The following is a 19,678-nucleotide window of genomic DNA, read 5'->3' on the forward strand; positions in this document are numbered from 1 at the left end:
AGCCTAGGCGACTGAGCGGGACTCTGTCTCAAAAAAGAAAAATAAATCGTTCCAAACGGGTAATTTTACATATAGAGTTCTATTAACCTGAATTTAATGGATCAGAATACATCCATTCCTGCTAAATAGCAACACTATTGAAATTAGCATAATGTGTTTATATTTCATTAAAACTAAATCTCTTCCATTTGACTCTTTCAAAGGCCCATGAAAATACCGCCCCTACAAAAATAATTTAATCTTTTTTTTTTTTTTTGAGACAAAGTCTCAATCTGTCACCCAGGCAGGAGTGCAGTGGTGTGATCTCAGCTCACTGCAACCTCCCCCTCCCAGGTTCAAGCGATTCTTCTGCCTCAGCTTCCCAAGCAGCTGGGATCACACCCAGCTAATTTTTGTGTTTTTAGTAGAGACAGGGTTTCACCATGTTGGCCAGGCTGGTCTCAAACTCCTGACCTTAGATCGTGATCTGCCGGCCTCAGCCTCCCCAAAGTGCTGGGATTACAGGTGTGAGCCATGGTGACCGGCCAATCTTTTAATTTTTTACCAAAAATTCCCACTAATTACAACTGAACAAAGAAACGATTCATGGTCTGAACATATCTGACATCTGATACAAACAAGCAGCATTACATACCAAATAACTATAGAAGTGTGTATCTAAACCTATTCTATACAGATATAAAACACAAGATGGGGTTGGGTATGGTGGTTCACTCCCGTAATCCCAGCCCTTTGGGAGGCCAAGGCGGGCGGATCTCTTGAGGTCAGGAGTTTGAGACCAGCCTGGCCAATATGGTGAAACCCCATCTCTACTAACAATACAAAATTTAGCTGGGCATGGTGGCATATGCTTGTAATGCCAGCTACTCAGGAGGCTGAGGCAGGAGAATTGCTTGAACTCAGGAGGTGGAGGTTGCAGTGAGCCAAGATTGCACCACTGCACTCCATCCTGGGAGACAAAGCAAGACTCTGTCAAATAAACAAACAAACAAAACACAAGGTGAGCAGAAAGTTTGGGGCCGACATCACATTAGTACCTCTTTCCTCAGAAATGTGGACATTATAACTTCAGGGTGGAACAGAGCCAGCAATGGGAAGGACTGAGTGAAGAATCCTGCGATGCAAAATTGGCAGTTGGCAGTTGGCCAGAATGACAAGAAGGGGCCCAGACAGGGGAGGAGGTGATACAGACATAAATGAAGAGGAGTTTTTTTTGTTTTTTTTTTTTTTAAAGACAGAGTCTCCCAGGCTGGGGTGATCCTCGCACTTCAGCCTCCCTGGTAGCTGGGACTACAGGCGCTGACCACCATGCCTGGTTAATTTTTGTCATTTTTTTGTACACATGCGGTTTTGCCATGTTGCCCTGGCTGGTCTCAAACTCCTGGGCTCAAGCGAACCTCCCAACTTGGCTGCCACCAGGTTTCTGAAGAAAGGAAAGCTTTACTTACAGTCAACCAACAAGGAAGACAGGAGTCCAGCTCAAATCTGTCTCCCCGCAAATTGGCCTTAAGGCAATATGTTTATTAGGAAAGGTTTAGGGGGTAGATTCTGGGGCAAGAAAGAGGAGGTCTGAAAAGTCCCTGGGCGTGCACAGTTGTCTCTTCATGCATCTTTATGGGCCACATGTGCAAATTCTGGGGCAGTTAGAATGAAATGTGGAAATCTGGGCTGTGATGTCAGCAAGCTCATTCTGCAGACTCTAGTTGGTCATATTAGTTCCAGCCAATTTCAGTCAGCTTTGTTATCTTACAAGTGGAGAGGGCTTCAGCAAGCTGTTTCTTATCTGCCATCTTGTAAGTTCAAGAATACCTGTTAGCCACTGATTTCTTTAATTCTTTGGAGCATGGCTTCACCTTCAGCTTCAGTTTTTAAAAATAAAACTTCTGAGATCTTAAGCTGAAGCTCAGGTTGATTATCTATAGCTTAGCTTTAGCTGTCTTGCAGATACATGTTTGGTATGACTTTGCTGTATTGAACAGTTTGTTTTATTAGTATTAATAATATTTTGCTCTTATTGTCTGGTATACTAAAAATTATTTTCTGGCTGGGCACAGTGACTCACACCTGTAATCCCAGCACTTTGGGAAGCAAGGCAGGTGGGGATCACTTAAGGTCAGGAATTCGAGAACAGCCCGGACAACATGGCAAAACCCCATCTCTACTAAAATAAAAAAACAAAAAATAAAGAGCTGGCCTTGGTGGTGCATGCCTATAATCCCAGCTACTTGGGAGGCTGAGACATGAGAATCACTTGAACTCAGGGGGTGGAGGTTGCCGTCAGCCAAGATCGTGCACTCCAGCCTGGGCGACAAATAGAGTGAGACCCTGTCTCAAAAAAACAAAACCAAACCTGGTGCCATGGTATGGGTTCTGTGCTCATCAGGCAGTAAGCCCTTTTGTTGGGTAAGGGAAATGAGCAATATCTATACAAACAAAGCCAAGTTGTATTTTCCTCATACAGAGATAAACTTTACAAAACAGGCCACAGATTTTACCAGGAAAAGTAAAAACTTGTCAAAAAAAATAAGCTCATGCTATATGAATCAGATATCAGATTGGTGCAAATGTAATTGCAGTTTTGCATTATAATAATCTGCCACTTGATAACTGGAATACATTCTTAAATGTGGTTACATTATACATCATTTTAATACAAATTTCTCGCTTTATGTTATTTAGCTGATGACTTATTACTTGCTGTTTATTTTATATTATTTTAGACTGTGGAAATGATGTTAGACAAAAAACAAGTTTGAGCGATTTTCTTATTCGAGTTCAAAATGGACTGTAAAGCAGCAAAGAGAACTCACCAACATCAACAAAGCATTTGGCCCAGAACTGCTAATGAATATATACTGCAGTGGTGGTTCAAGAAGTTTTTGCAAAGGAGGCTGGGCATGGTGGCTCACGCCTGTAATCCCAGCACTTTGGGAGGCTGAGGCAGTCAGATCACTTGAGGTCAGGAGTTCAAGACCAGCCTGGTCAACATGGTGAAACCCTGTCTCCATCAAAAATACAAAAAATTAGCTGGGCCTGTGACACATGGCTGAGAGTGAGGCAGGAAAGGGGAAGCTCGGAGGCCTCGGGAGGCTGAGGCAGGAAAATAGCTTGAACCCAGGAGGTGGAGGCTGCAGTGTGCTGGGATCACGCTACTGTACTCCACCCTGGTCCACAGAGCAAGACTGTCTCAAAACAGTAACAAAACAAAACACCCAAAGAAGCACACAACAACAACAAAAAACAAAGTTTGCAAAGGAGACAAGAGCCTTGAAGATGAGAAGCGTAATGGCCAGCCACTGGAAGTTGACAGTGACCAATTGACAGCAGTCACCAAAGCTGATCCTCAAACCTCATGAGAAATTGCCAAAGAACTCAACGTTAGCCATTCTATGGTCACTCTGCATTTGAAGCAAATTGGAAAGGTGAAAAAGCTCAATAAGTGGGAGTCTCGAACTGAGTGAAATTAAAAAAAAATTGTTTTGAAGTGTCGTCTTCTCCTACTCTATGCAACAACAAACCATTTATCGGATTGTGACATGGGACGAAAAGAGGATTTTACACGATAACCAGTGACAACCAGTTCAGTAGCTGACCCAAGAAGAAGCTTCAAAGCACTTCCCAAAGCCAAACTTGCACCAAAAAAAGGTCACGGTCACTGTCTGGTGGTCTGCGGCTGGTCTAATTCACTACAGCTTTCAGAATCCTGGCGAAACCACTACATCTGAGAAGTCTGCTCAGCCAATCAATGAGATGCACCAAAAACTGCAATGCCCACAGCTGGCATCGATCAACAGAAAGGGCCTACTTCTTCTCCACAACAACACCCAATGGCACACTGCATAACCAACGCTTCAAAAGTTGAAGAAATTGGGCTACAAAGTTTTGCCTCATCCGCCATATTCACCTGACCTCTCGCCAACTGACTATCACTTCTTCAAGCATCTCGAAAACGTTTTGCAGGGAAAACACTTCCATAACAGCAGGATGCAGAAAATGCTTTCCAAGAGCTTGTCGAATCCCAAAGCACAGATTTTTGTGCTATAGGAATAAGCAAATTTATTTCTTGTTGGCAAAAATGTGTTGATTGTAATGGTTCCTATTTTTTTCAATAAAGATGTGTTTGAGCCTAGTTATAATGATTTAAAAGTCGTGGTCCAAAACCCCAAATACTTCTGTACCAACCTAATAAATTCCTTATTTACACAAGGTAAGACAGCCCATTTCTTTTGTTTTTGTTTTGTTTTGTTTTGTTTTTGAGACAGAGTCTCACTCTGTTGCCAAGCTGGAGTACACTGGTGCGATCTCGGCTCACTGCAACCTCCACCTCCGGGGTTCAAGTGATTCTCCTGCCTCAGCCTCCCGAGTAGCTGGGACTACAGGCGTGTGCCATCACGCCCAGCTAAGTTTTGTATTTTTAGTACAGACAGGGTTTCATCATGTTGGCCAGGATGGTCTCGATCTCTTGACCTCTTGATCCGCCCGCCTCGGCCTCCCAAAGTCCTGGGATTACAGGCGTGAGCCACTGCACCCGGCTGCCAACCCATTTCTTAAATATAATAAAGAGCTTTAATAACAAAAGAAAATTGGTTTGCTACAGAATCTACAAAATTTATATACTGTTTGTATGATCAATGGCATTCAAGATATTTCCTTTCCAGATAATGATATATAGTAATACATCCCTCCCTTCACAACACTCTAGTAGAGTGAGAAACAGAGACTAAGGGAAAGACAGAGCCCCCAGACCAGCAATCGAGCCAAGTCTACTAACATAATCCCAAATCTCATTGCAAGTCAATGTATATGGCAGAAAGTGAGAACTGCCAAGGAAGTCATAATTCTGGTGAGCTATAGTACTGCTAACTAGGAGAAGCAGAGATAACAATAATGCAAGGCATTCCACTCTAAGCCTGAAGAGCAAAATACCAATAGGCATGAAGAAATCTAAGACATCCAACAACTTCAACCAAAACATGATTTTGTTTCTGTCAACATATAGAAAAAGCATGTTTAAAAAGCTAAAAATATACTCCTAAAACTCATGGGTCAATAAGGGAGTCACCTGTGAAATTTTAATTAGAAACAAATGACAAATGCAAGGACCATGTATCAAAACTCAAATGGTTAAGCTAGGCTGAAATGCATTTATAATAAAACTAAAATGAGACTTGCATTCAACTCAAAGTAGTTAGAAAAAAGAACAATATAGACAGAAAGGTTAATGTAATCAATCTTAAATTTGTCCCTACCTTTTCCAAACATTTATGGTCAGAATATATAGAGAACTTTTTCTAACAATAAATTATATATACATACACATATATATTTCTTAATATATATACAAGAATTATATATGTATACTTCCCCACAGGAAATCACCCCATAGGAAAAAAATGGATCAACAGAAAACTCAAATATCAAAAAAACACACAGAAGGACGGCCCAAGATCTACCTATTGTCATATGGTGGAAATACTGAACTGCAAAACTACCTTGAAGAGAAAACATGGCAACATCTAATAAAGCTGAAGATGTGGATCATCCCCTATAATCCCAACAATTCCATTCCTAGACAAATACTCCAGAGAAAATATCGCACATCTGCAGACAGAAAAGTGCATATTCACTTTAATGTGTATTAGAAATCTACCAAAATGTATCCTGATGGCAGAATAGATTATGGTAAATCTTCAAACTGGATAAATATATAAGCAGTGAAATTAAAAAACTTATAGTTACCTTTCACAATACAACACCAAAAAAGGAGAAATAGGCAAGTAAGAAGAATACGGGCAGGGCACAGTGGCTCACGCCTATAATCCCAGCACTTTGCGAGGCTGAGGCAGGTGGATCACTTGACGGCAGGGGTTTGACCCAGCCTGGCCAACATGGTGAAACCCCATCTCTACAAAAAATACAAAAATTAGCCAGGTATGGTGGCACATGCCTATAGTCCCAGCTACTTGCATGGCTGAGGCACAAGAATCGCCCGAACCCAGGAGGCAGACGTTGCAGTGAGCCGAGATTGCACCACTGCACTCCAGCCTGAGTGACAGAGCGAGACTGTATCTTAAAAAAAGAAGTATACATATAGCATTAATCCTATTCATGAACTTATTTACATATGTTTTACAAACAGACAAAACTATACAGTAATACCAAGGCTCAAATAATTTCAATTGCAATTTCCTTATTTGAAAAAGTACGGGTAGTTTTGTTTTGTTCAACGATACCCATGAAATTTAAGGTACTAGGTTAGGTTTTCAGCATACATTTTGAAAGAACTGATTCAATAGCAGATTAACTTTGCTCTGGGTCTCCTCGAACCCCACCCCTACAGGTCTCCCCTAACCACCACCACACCAGTGCTTTTTAAATAAACCTCAAGAATAGATGAGTATAAAACCCTACCTCCTCCTCCGGAGGTTTAGAAGCAACAAAGCGTGTTCTTTCTCGTCTCATCTTGCCACCTCCACCACCTACTCCAGAAGATAAACCATTGGCTGCAGGCAAACTGAAATTTGGATATGAAAAGCCACTGGCAAATAAAAAGAAAATTAAAACAATTGATATATTATTCTGGTCCATAACTTGTTAACTAGAACTGCTAACAAGTAAAAAATATATATATATACACAGCCAAATGTGATTCTAAAATCTTAGATTTTTGTATAAAGTTTCTGTTCTTTGATTTTAATCTTCAAAAAGGTACATGTAAATCAAATACAGACCTTACAAGTTAAATATAAAGAAGTATAGCTGTATAAGAAACGACAGTACCTTTCTCGTTGTTCTCTATTTTGTCCAGGTGTCGTATTTTTTTCATATCCAGTCTGCGGGGGAAATACACACATACTTACATTTGCTTATTTGTTGTAATTTTCTTAATACCACCTTGCTCCCTATTAATTTTAATATTTAGAATCAGGAATTTGATGGCTTTTTAGTTAATGAATCCTGAAATTTGAAATTATACCCTGACTTCTGAATGGTAACCAAGAGTTATGATGAGATTATACATAAAAAATGTCAGTGAGCACAACCATTATTTTAACAAAATGGTAGTATATAGACAATACACTCACTAACCTAATCACAAAATTACTTTTACTTATCCCTCTTTTTGTCCTGCTAATTGTGCAACCAAATATACAAAGATATTCCTTTCGAAATGCCTCTCTGCAACTTAAATAATTAATATGTCCACTGAAAGGAATCAAGACTCCTTAGAAAAACGGCTGATTACAGGGCTGGGGCAGGAAATGCATGTGAAGAGCCTGAATTATCTTATAATATCAAAAACCAATTAAGTGCTCAAAAAGATACAGGCAAGAATCATCAATAATGCTAACATTAGTGGCTGAAAAGAATATAATTGGGAAGTTTCCTTCCCACAAGATACTTATTCATTGTGAAAGGAAAAGTAGTAATTTTATAGTAGAGAATCCTCACAGACACCACTTTATGTAATAACCACACTGCCAGCAATGGGACAAACTGGTAGCCTGTGCCTTCTGAACAGTGAGAACAGCTCAGCACACTCCCTCAATGGTTTTCACAGCCAAAAGTACGTAACTGAAATCTAATCATGAGGAAACATCAATCATAAAACTACAGAACATTCTACAAGATAATTGGCTTCTATACTTCAAAATTATCAGTTGTGAAACACAAAACAACAAAAACAAAAAACAAAAGGAACTGTTCTAGACTAAAGGAGACGAAGAGACATGACGACTAAATGCAAGACATGATGTTAGAATTTTTTCTTTGGGGCCAACTGACAACATGTAAACAGAATCTGTAGACTACAGTGTTCTGCAAATGTTAAATTTCTGGATTTGATCACTGTTATGCATTACGTAAGGGAACTCGTTTATAAGAACACAGAGAAAAAGATACAGCAAATGTAGTAAAATGTGAAGTTCACGAAATTTTTCTTGCAAATCTGTAAAAGTCCAATATGCTCAAAAAATATATATATATGAAATACGTATATATGTGTGTATATATATGAAATATGTGTGTATATGTGTGTGTGTGTATATATACTGGCTATATATCCTATGATCCAGCAATTCTATTTCTAGGTACAAATCCAGGGGAAATAAGAACATGCCCACAAAACAAAAAAAAACAAAAACAAAACACTTACACATAAATGTTCATAGAAGCATTATTCATTATAGCCAAATATATATGTGTGTGTGTGTGTGTGTGTGTGTGTATATATATATATAGAGAGAGAGAGAGAGAGAGAGTGTGAGTCAGGGTCTTACTCTGTCACCCAAGCTGGAGTACAGTGATGCAATCATAGTTCACTTCAGCCTCAAACTCCTGGGCTGTCACGTGATTCTCCTACCTCAGCCTCCTGCCTTGCTAGGATTACAGACAAGCACCACCACATCTGGCTAATTTTTTAATTTCCTCTAGAGACAAGGTCTCACTATGGTGCCTGGGCTAGTATTGAACTCCTGGCCTCAACTGATCCTTCTGCCCGAGCCTCTCAAAGCACTGGGATTACAGGCATGAGCCACCATGCCCACCCCATGTTCAAAATATTTTTCAAAAATTTAATGTTAACTTAAAAGTATGGAGGGAGATAAAGCGAATATGACAAAATGTTAATGACTGGTCAATCAACATAAGGAAATACATGGGCAATCACTGTACTAATCTTTCTAAGTTTCAAGGTTTTCAATAAATTGAGTTGTTAGAAATGAGATTAAATGTAAGTAAAGGCATGAACAGTAAGGTGTTAAGTAAACAAAAACACAAGTTAAATGACACAAAAAAACAGACAAACCCAGATTATGGGACATTTTATAAGAAAACTGGCCTGGTCTCTTCAAAAACCTAAGATCCAGCAATTCTATTTCTAGGTATAAATCCAAGAGAAATAAAAACACGTCCACAAAACAAACAAACAAAAACACACACACATAAATGTTGATAGGAGCATTATTCATTATAGCCAAAAAGTAAAAACCACCCCAATGTCCCTCAACTGATTAATGGATAAAACAAAATCTAGTATATCCATACAATGAAATATCTACAAAATCTAGTATATTCTTACAATGAAATATTATTCAGCCATAAAAAGGGAAAAAATGAAGTACTGATACATACTACAACGCGAATGAACCTTGAAAACATTATGCTAAGTGGCTACTACTGGGTATGGGTATGAGATTTTCAAAGGGTGGGAGAGATGGTAATACAAACGTTCTAAAATTTACCATTATGATGGCTGAACAGTTGAACAACTCACAGACACCACTTTATTTATAAAGTGTTTTCCAAACATGCTAAAACCACTGAATTGAAAACTTTAAATATGTAGGATTTAAACTTTGCATGATATGTGAATTATCTCAAGAAACAGAATCCAATGTGGCCAGGGTGAGGGTTTGAGGTATGGAAAAACAAAACCAAAAGCAGTATCTGAACCTTGCTGAGTCCTGGTTCAAAAAAGCAATTATGAAAAACATTTCAATATGAACTGGATATTAGATAGTTTTAAGGAATTAGAATTAATTTTCTTAGATGGGATAATACAGGACAAAGTACTTAGGAGATGCATATCAAAGTACTTAGGGTTCAAAAGATAATGTCTGAAATTTACTTTCAGATAGTTCAACAACGCCACACGCAAGAAACAGATAAAGCAAATCCAGCAAAATTATTAAACCTAAACAATGAGTATATGCTAGAGTTTACTAGTCAACACTAACTTAAGATCTGATCAAGGTAGCGGCTAGGCGCAGTGGCTCACACCTGTAATCCCAGCACTTTGGGAGGCCTAAGCAGGTGGGCCACTTGAGGTCAGGAGTTTGAGACCAGCCTGGCCAACGTGGTGAAACCCTGTCTCTACTAAAAATACAAAAATTAGCTGAGTGAGGTGGCACATGCCTGTAGTCCCAGCTACTCGGGAGGCTGAGGCAGGAGAATCACTTGAACCCAGGAGGCAGAAGCTACAGTGAGCTGAGACCATGCATGCCATTGCACTCCACCCTGGGCGACAGAGTGAGACTCCATCTTAAAAAAAAAAAGAAAGATTTGATCAAGGTGACAGCTATTTTAAAAGTATACCAATTCATAATCATCACTAATTCACAACCTTAATGCGTTATACAGTTGCTAGAATGCAATGGTAGTTATATTTAACATTATTTAATCTTACTCATTCTAATCAATATTCAAAGACTGGTAGAAATATACATATACTCACACTGCACTTTTTATCTATTCTTTGATTAGTCTTCCTGAATTCACCAGATGGAGTCAGCGATGGTTTAAAATAAACACTTCGATTTGCTGCTATGGAAACTGGCTTTGGGGTCATAAGTCTCTGAACAGGAGGATACTGAGAATCCACCTGACAGGTAAACAGAAATCAAAGACATTTATTTTCGTATAAATCAATAATTCATAACTAAATTTTGACAATAGCTAATGTGACCTAAAGACCAAGAGTATTTCCTAGAGAAATATACAGTAGATACAAACAAGAGGAAAAACTGATAATAATGGAATCCAAGGTATGTATCTATTTATATACATATATGCACATAAATATACACACACATAATTCTAAAATTGGTTTCATGGATACACTGTATTTCATTCCAGACTTAATGACTTTTTACACACATGCATGCATAGAAAATGGAACTATATTCAAAACAGCACTACAAATCTAACCTTTTACAGAGTTAATTAATTTAAAAAAAAAATTTTTTTTTTTTTAAAAGACGGACTCCTGCTCTGTCACCCAGACCACAGCTCACTGTAGCCAAGACCTGGGTGATCCTTCCACCACAGCCTCCTGTGTAGACAGGCATGCGCCACCATACCTGACTAATTTTTTTGGTATTTTTTGTAGAGACAGGGTCTCGCCATGTTGCCCAGGCTGGTCTCACACTCCTCGGCTCAAGCAATCTGCCTGCCTCAACCTCCCAAAGTGCTGAGATTACAGACATAAGACACCTCGCCTGGCTTTATTTTTTTTTTTTTTAACGGAGATTAGGTCTTGCTGTGTTGCCCAGACTGGCCTCAAACTTCTGAGCTCAAGCAATCCTTCTGCCTCAGCCTCTTTAAGTGCTGGGATTACAGGCATGACCCACTGTGCCTGGCCCAGAGTGAATTTTAAATGCATGAACTAAAATGTACTTTTGTCACATTTTCCCTGAATTACTATCCATATTTTCTGAGCTGCAAATAAGATATTTTAAAACTAGCTATGGGCCAGGCGTGGTGGCTCATGCCTGTAATCCCAGCAACGTGGGAGGCCGAGGCAGGTGGATCATTTGAGGTCAGGAGTTCGAGACCAGCCTGGCCAACATGGTGAAACTGTCTCTACTAAAAATGTAAAAATCAGCCAGGCATGGTGGCATGTGCCTGTAATCCCGGCTACTTAGGAGGCTGCGGCAGGAGAATGGTTTGAACCCAGGAGGCAGAGGTTTCAGTGAGCCAAGATTGTGTCACCACACTCCAGCCTGGGAGACAAAGCAAGAGTCACTCTCCCAAAACAAACATAAAAACTAGCTATGAAAATATTTCAATTCCCAAAAATGTGACCAAATCCCTCTCCATGTTATTTCCCCCATTGTTATTTAAATACCAAGCCAAACCAAAAATCTTACAACATAAGTCTAAATGGTAAATAACTGTTAAGACTTTCAAACTGTAAAATGAACTCAATTTATTATGTAAGTACACCAAGTGTTTTGTTAACAATAGTCCTTTGCTAAACTGAAACATAGTAAAAAGCTTGTTGGCATAAAACCACTATAAAGCCAGAAGCTTCTAACTCTGTCCAAAGACTGTAATCCTATGAATAGGGTCCTTTCACTCAGCAGCAGCTGTGAACAACGTTGGTTTCCAGGGCAAAGCCTCTGTCTAGTTACTAACACTTCCCTAAAACCTCTTCACAAATGTGACCTTACATACAACTCAATAAGACAGGCTATTTTGCAGACTGTTCTGATAACATCTGTGAAACATGAGCTATGATACTGTATTCTGGCTTTTTATTTCTTAGCACCCATTAATAAACTTTTATGGATACTATACTCAACCATTAGTAAAACTGTTACTGATAAGAACTTACATTATGACATAATTTTAAAATTTCACCTCTTATTATAAAATAACTTGATACAAATAAGGGATTGAGAAAAGCTAGTAGCTTAAATTAATCCCATCATAGAAGCTAGTAATAGATTCCTTCTTGCCTAATTACAAATGTCTAGGTAATTCCAAAAATTGAGAAGCAACACTTCCAATAAAAAGTTCAATATTAGCTTTCTCTGCATCAGAATTTCATTACAGATAATTTATCAATATCGTAGTCATTACAATTAATTCATAAAATTACAATTTAAATAATTACTTTTGAGGAACTTGGTATTATAAGAAACGCTTTCAAAAGAAAAATCCAGGCCGGGCAGTGGCTCACGCCTGTAATCCCTGCACTTTGGAAGGCTGAGGCGGGCGGATCACGAGGTCAAGAGATTGAGACTATCCTAGCTAATATGGTGAAACCCCAGCTCTACTAAATATACAAAAAATTACCCAGGCATGGTGACAGGCGCCTATAGTCACAGCTACCCAGGAGGCTGAGGCGGAAGAATTGCTTAAGCCCGGAAGACGGAGGTTGCAGTGAGCTGAGACTGCGCCACTGTACACTCCAGCCTGGGTGACAGAGCGAGAGACTGTCTCAAAAAAAAAGAAAAAGAAAAATCCAACAGTCTGTTTTCCCTGAAGGATGCTTTACCAGCTATAAATAAACAAAAGATCCCTCTTTAATTCAAACTATCAAACATTGTATTTTTTCGCACAGTAACCTCCGAAGTTAATTTTAAGCAAATAGGATATATTAAAAGGGCAGCAAGATATAATGATCAACTTTATTAGTACCACTATCTTGGAACAGTATTTTGTTTGGCTGATGAGAGATGTGCCTAACTGAAATTCTACTACACACAATAAACTTCACAAAAATTTGGTTAATGAGGAAAGTATACAAAGATGATGATGTGCAATGAGGACTTTAGTTTACTGAACTATTTTTTCTTTTCTTTTTTTTTTTTTTGAGATAGACTTTGTCTCCCAGGCTGCAGTGCAGTGCTGCAACCTCAGCTTGCTGCACCCTCCTACTCCCGGGTTCAGGTGATTCTCCTGCCTCAGCCTCCAGAGTAGCTGAGATTGCAGGTGGACGCCACTATACCTGGCTAATTTTTTTTGTATTTTTAGTAGAGACAGGGTTTCACCATGTTGTCCAGGCTGGTTTTGAACTCCTGACCTTAAGTGATCCACTGGCCCGGGCCTCCCAAAGTGCTAGGATTACAGGTGTAAGCCACCGCACCTGGCCGATCACTCCTATTTTTATTTATCAAAAGGTAAGAGTAAGCCATAAAGTCTGTCAAGATCCTGAAGATGGAAATGCTGAATAGTCCAAAAAAAAAAAAAAATTGGATGAGTGTCTACTACATATACAATATAGTCCTAAGGCCTGAAGAATAGAGTAAAATGTCCAAGTAAAAGAATATTACTTTTCGGGGTCAGGCACAGTGGCTCACACCTGAGGACCAGCCTGAGCTCAGAGACCAGCCTGGCTAAAATGGTGAAACCCTGCCTCTACTAAAAATACAAAAATTAGTGGGGCAAGACAGCACGTGCCTGTAATCTCAGCTACTAGGGAGGCTGGGGCACAAGAATCACTTGAACCTGGGAGCCACAGGTTGCAGTGAGCCAAGATGGCGCCACTGCACACCAGTCTGGATGACAGAGCGAGACTAAGCCTCAAAAAAAAAAAAAAAAAAAAAAAAATTACTTTTCAAACATGTTCACTAATGTCTAAACTAAATCCAATTTGTATACTTGTGAACTTTAAACACAACAAAATTGCAGAGAGTTTAAATAACTAAATGCTAAACAAGTCTTACCTTTTCTCTTTTGGCCTGAAAATCTGTGATATCTATCCCACTCCTATCAAGAGGCTGAAAAATAAAAATACTATTAGAATAGTTGGGGAGTTATGAAAAATAATTTTTTTTTCTTTTTGAGACGGAGTCTCACTCTGTTGCCCAGGCTGGAGTGCAGTGGCGCAACCTCAACTCACTGCAACCTCTGCCTCTCAGGTTCAAGCGATTCTCCTACCTCAGCCTCCCAAGTAGCTGGGACTACAGGTGTGCGCCACCACACCCAGCTAATTTTTGTATGAACAATATCTTTTTAAAAGGTTTAAATTTCAACTTACAGAATTCAGAGGAGAAGAAACAATGGATGGAATTCTTTTTGCATCCTGTTAATGTTGAAAAAACAACAAAATTAAGATTTTTCAATAATACTAGGTTTTGTTACACTCCTGTATTAATTTTGATTTTAAAAATTTACCGCTAAAGGGCTTGACATCTTCTCTAAAGACTGCAATATTCGCCGAGCTGTTGAACTGGTCACACCATAAGATTGTGCACTGAGTTGCTTAGCTTTCATTTGTCTTCTAACTGGTGCCTGTAAAGTAAACCCTATATTATTTATTGTAACACAAAATCTAAGGCACATATTTCACACAATGAAAATATTTATAAGATAGAATGGATGTCCAAAGTAAAACAAGATTTACTGCGTTAACAGCAATTTATCTCTGGGTAGGGTCATTAAAAGTTCAATTTTTTTCTTCATGCCTTTATTGGAAATCCAGTTCTCTGAGAAATTACCTTTACAACAACAAAAGAATGATAAGACAGCACGCACCATTCTAAAGAAATGTCTGGGCCAGGTGCAGTGGCTCATGTCTCTAATCCCAGCACTTTGGGAGGCTGAGGCGGGTAGATCACCTGAGGTCAGTAGTTCAAGATCAGCCAGGCCAACATGGTGAAACTCCATCTCTACTAAAAATACAAAAATTAGCTGGGTGTGCTGGCGGGCACCTGTACTCCCAGCTACTCAGGAGGCTGAGGCAGAAGAATCGCTTAAACCCAGAAGTGGAGGTTGCAGTGGGCTGAGATTGCGCCATTGCACTCCAGCCTGGATAACAGAGTGAGACTCCATCTCAAAAAAAAAAAAGTCTACCAGTTATGTCACATGGGGTAAATGGGGCAATTGATAAAAAGTTCTAGTATTACCTTAGATCCATTTATCTATAATATTTGAATCAAAGAACATTAAATTAATAAAAACTGAATTAAGATATCAGTTAACCTAAGCATTAAATAACATTCAATTAGAGTAAATTCTAAGATGGCTAAACAAAGAGATGGTAGATTCTACTGCAACGAAAACCTAAAATTTTAATACTAATGACTTGTTTCTCAGAAGTTAATATAACAGGCTGGGCACAGTGGCTCACGCAGTGTATCCTGTGACCCTGTTAAACTCACTTATTAGTTGTGGTAGCTTTTTTTGTAGTTTCTTTGGATTTTTTATGTAGATAAGCAAGTTATCTGTGTACAGGAATAACATTACAGGAATAATACCCTTTCCAATCTGCATGTCTTGATTTTTGTGCCTACTGCACTGGCTAGCACCTGCGGTATGATGTTAAACAGTAGCAGTGATTGCAGGCATCCTTGCTCGCTTCCTCACACCATTAAGTATGATGCCAGATGATTTTTTTGTGGATGCACTTTATCAGGTAGAAGGATCTCATCTATTCCAAGGTTTGTTGAAAATTTATATCATGACTAAATGTTGGATTTTTAAAAAAATATTTTATATATCTATAGAGATGTTCATATAGTACTCTTTAGATTGTTTACAGGGTAAATCCAATTTTTTTTTTTTTTTTGAGATGGGAGTCTCACTCTGTTGCCCAGGCTGTAGTGCAGTGGTGTAATCTCGGCTCACTGCAACCTCCGACTCCCAGGTTCAAACAATTCTCCTGCCTCAGCCTCCCGAGTATCTGGGATTACAGGCATGCGCCACTGCATCCGGCTAATTTTTGTATTTTCAGTAGAGATGGGGTTTCACCATGTTGGCCAGGCTGGTCTCGAACTCCTGACCTCAGGTGATCTAAGGCCTCTCAAAGTGCTGGGAACACAGGCATGAGCCACCACACCCGTCCCAATCCCATTAATTTTCAAATGTTGAGTCAACCTTGCCTTCCCAGGATAAACCCCACTTGATCATGATGCAGCTTCCTTTTTAAATTTGTTGGATTCCATTTACAAATATTTTTGTTGAGAAGGTTTGTGTCTATAATCCATGAGAAATAATAGTCTGTTGCTGTCTTCCAATGTTTTTGTCTGATTTTGGTCTCGGGGTAATAATGTTGGCCTCATAAAAGGTACTGGGGGAAGTGTTCCCTACTCTCCTACTATACATAAGAGTTTGTGTAGAATTGGTATTATTTCTTTCTAAAATGTTTGGTAAGATTCACCAGGGAAGCTATCTGAGCCTGAAGCTTCTTTGCTGGAACCTATTTTAAATTATGAACTCAATTCATTGAAAAGATAAGACTATTCAGGCTACATATTCTTGACTAATACCAAATAACAAAAGTCTAACAAAATATGTTCAAGATCTGAATGCTGAACACTACAAAACATTGATGAAAAAAATTTATAAACCACCTAAATGGGAAGATACACCATGTTCATGGTTTGGAAGACTCTATTTTTGTTAAGATGCCTATTCTCACCAAATTGGTCTTTAGACTCAAATGCAATCTCAATCATGATACCAGCACTCTTGGGAGGCCAAGGTGGGCAGATCACCTGAGGTCAGGAGTTCGAGACCAGCCTGGCCAACATGGTAAAACCTCGTCTCTACTAAAAATACAAAAATTAGCAGGGCATGGTGGTGTGTGCCTGTAGTCCCAGCTACTCGACAGGCTGAGGCAGGAAAATTGCTTGAACCCGGGAGGTGGAGGTTGCAGTGAAACAACATCATGCCACAGCACTTCAGCCTGGGTGACAGAGCAAGATTCCATCTCAAAAATAAAAAAAGCAATTCCAATCAAAATCCTAGCAGACTGTAGAAAAAAGCCAGTTTTAGATTTTTATAGAAAAGCAAAGGACCTAAAAAAGCCAAAACAAGCTTGAAAAAAGAACAAAGTTGGACTACTCTTATCACCTAATTTTAAGACTTACCGGAAGCCTACAGCAATCAAGACAGTGGAGTGTTGGCAAAAGGAAAGACGCAGTGTTGGCAAAAGGAAAGACACATAGATCAATGGGTGGCGGCAGCGGCGCAGGTCAAAAGTCCAGAAATAAAGCCATGTGAACCGGATTTCAACAAAGGTGCAGGCCGGGCATGGTGGTTCATTCTTGTAATCCAAACACTTTGGGAGGCCAACACAGGAGGATCACTTGAGCCCAGGAGTACAACACCAGCCTAGGCAACTTAGTGAGACCATTGCTACCAAAAAAAAAAAAAAAAAAAAAAATTAGCTGGGAATGGTGGCGCACGCCTGTGGTCCCAGCTCCCACGAGGCTAAAGTGGGCATTTGTGGCTCCAGTGGCACAATCGGTTAGCGCGCGGTACTTATAAGGAGGCTAAAGTGGGAGGATCACTTGAGCCCAGAAGGTTCTGGTTGCAGTGAGCCATGATCGTGCCACTGCACTCCAGCCTGTGTGACAGAGCAAGGCCCTGTCTCAAAACAAAAACACAAAACAATGATGGTGCAAAAGCTATTCAATGAACAGTCTTTTTAACAAATAACACTAGAACAATTGCACACCCATATGTTTTTTTTTTAAAAAAAAAACAACCTCGGCCAGGCACACCTGTAATCTCAGCACTTTGGGAGGCTGCAGCAGGAGGATTGCTTGAGCCCAGGAGTTCAAGATCAGCCTGAGCAACACAGTAAGACTCCCATCTTTAATTTTTTAAAAAAACTTTTTAATTTAGAAAATAAAATGAACCTTGACCAATACCCCATACCACACACAAAAATTTATTCAAAATCAATCCTAAAACTGTAAAACTTGTAGAAGAAAACATACGAGAAAATCTTTGTGACATGGGATTAAGTAAAAATGTCTCAGATATGACACCAAAAGCATGAAACCATTAACAATACACACACGCGCACACACACACACACAAAAAAGATGTCAACAAAAGTAAAACTTCTGGCCGGGCGCGGTGGCTCATGCCTGTAATCCCAGCACTTTGGGAGGCCGAGGCAGGTGGATCACGAGGTCAGGAGTTTGAGACCAGCCTGGCTAAGATGGTGAGACACTCCATCTCTACTAAAAACGCAAAAATCAGTCAGGTATGGTGGCAGGCACCTGTTATCCCAGCTACTCAGAAGGCTGAGGCAGAGAATTGCTTGAATCCAGGAGGTGGAGAGTGCACCACTGCACTCAATCCTGGGCGACAGCACAAGACTCTGGCTCAGGGAAAAAAACAAAAAATCTGTTCTTCAAAAGACACTGTTAAGATACACCACAGAATGGGAGAAAATATTTGCAAAACATATAACAAAGTATTTGTACCCTGAAAAATGAACTCTCTCAAAATTTATTAATAAGAAAATAACCCAATTTTAAAATGGGTGGAAGATTTGAACAGAGACTTCATCAAAGAAGATATTTCACCAAAAGATGGGCTGATAGCAAACAAGCACCAAATAAATACCTGAAAAGACACTCAACATCATTAGTCACTAGGGAAGTACAAATTAAAATCACAAGTTGGGGTTACCACTACATGCCTACTAGAATAGCAAAAACAAAAAAACCTGACACCACCAAGTGCTGACAAGGATGCACAGCAACTCTTACATTACTAGTCAGAACGAAACCTGGTACCAGCCACTCTGGAAAATGGTTTGGCAGTTTATTATAAAGTTTACTGAATACTTACTTACCATATGACCCATCAATTCAACTCCTAGGTATTTGTATTTACCCGAGAGATGAAAATGAATGCTCACAAAAAACATTCATAGCAGCTTCATTCATAATTGTCAGAAACTGGAAACAATTCAATGTCTTTTCACTAGTGAATAATAAACCAACTGTATTAACCATACTAACTACTCAGCAATAAAAAGGAACTATTAAAAGATGCAAAAACAGATGAATCTCAAATGCATTATGCTTAGTAGAATAAGCCAGAATCAAAAGGCTACATATGACTAAATGTATATGACATTCTGGAAAAGCCAAAACTACAGAGAAAGAAAACAGATCAGTGGTTGCCAGAGGGTGGTGGGAGGAGGAAGGATTGACTCAAGAGATACATAAGGTAATGTTCTGGGGTGATGAAAATGTCTGATCAATATTTGATTGCAGAAGTGGTTATATACATAATAATGTGTTTTGTTAAAACTCAAATACTATAAAACAATGGTAAATTTTAATATGCGTAATTTATACCTCATTTAAAAAAAAATCACATTTCTTGAGATACACACACATATCTAATACATAAAACATTCACATAGGTCTAAATAATGTCTACATATGCTAAATGAAAAAATATAACCTATAGCTGTTATTTTCCCAAAGAATAATATTAAATCAAAACTACTGGCCAGGCGCAGTGGTTCACGCCTGTAATCCTAACACTTTGAAAGGCCGAGGATGGGGGATCACAAGGTCAAGAGATCGAGATCATCCTGGCCAACATAGTGAAACCTGTCTCTACTAAAAATACAAAAAATTAGCTGGGCGTGGTGGCGTGTGCCTGTACTCCCAGCTACTTGGGAGGCTGAGGCAGG

At 39.2% G+C, this 19,678-nt stretch overlaps 1 protein-coding gene across 3 annotated transcripts in view; it reads right to left on the reverse strand.

Moving 5' to 3' along the window:
* Positions 1-19,678, reverse strand: part of NUP153 (nucleoporin 153) — a 93,756-nt gene that overhangs the window by 37,670 nt on the left and 36,408 nt on the right. For 2 of the 3 annotated variants that reach the window (XM_021936581.2, NM_001302105.1), the window contains 6 exon segments: positions 14,404-14,520; positions 14,267-14,311; positions 13,953-14,006; positions 10,235-10,381; positions 6,781-6,833; positions 6,412-6,538 (listed from right to left, as the gene is read on the reverse strand). In XM_021936581.2, the coding sequence (XP_021792273.1) occupies positions 6,412-6,538; positions 6,781-6,833; positions 10,235-10,381; positions 13,953-14,006; positions 14,267-14,311; positions 14,404-14,520 (543 nt within the window). 3 annotated transcript variants of the gene reach the window in all.

The sequence above is a fragment of the Papio anubis genome, chromosome 6 (genome assembly GCF_008728515.1).
Source record: "Papio anubis isolate 15944 chromosome 6, Panubis1.0, whole genome shotgun sequence".
NCBI classification, from domain to species: Eukaryota; Metazoa; Chordata; class Mammalia; order Primates; family Cercopithecidae; genus Papio; species Papio anubis.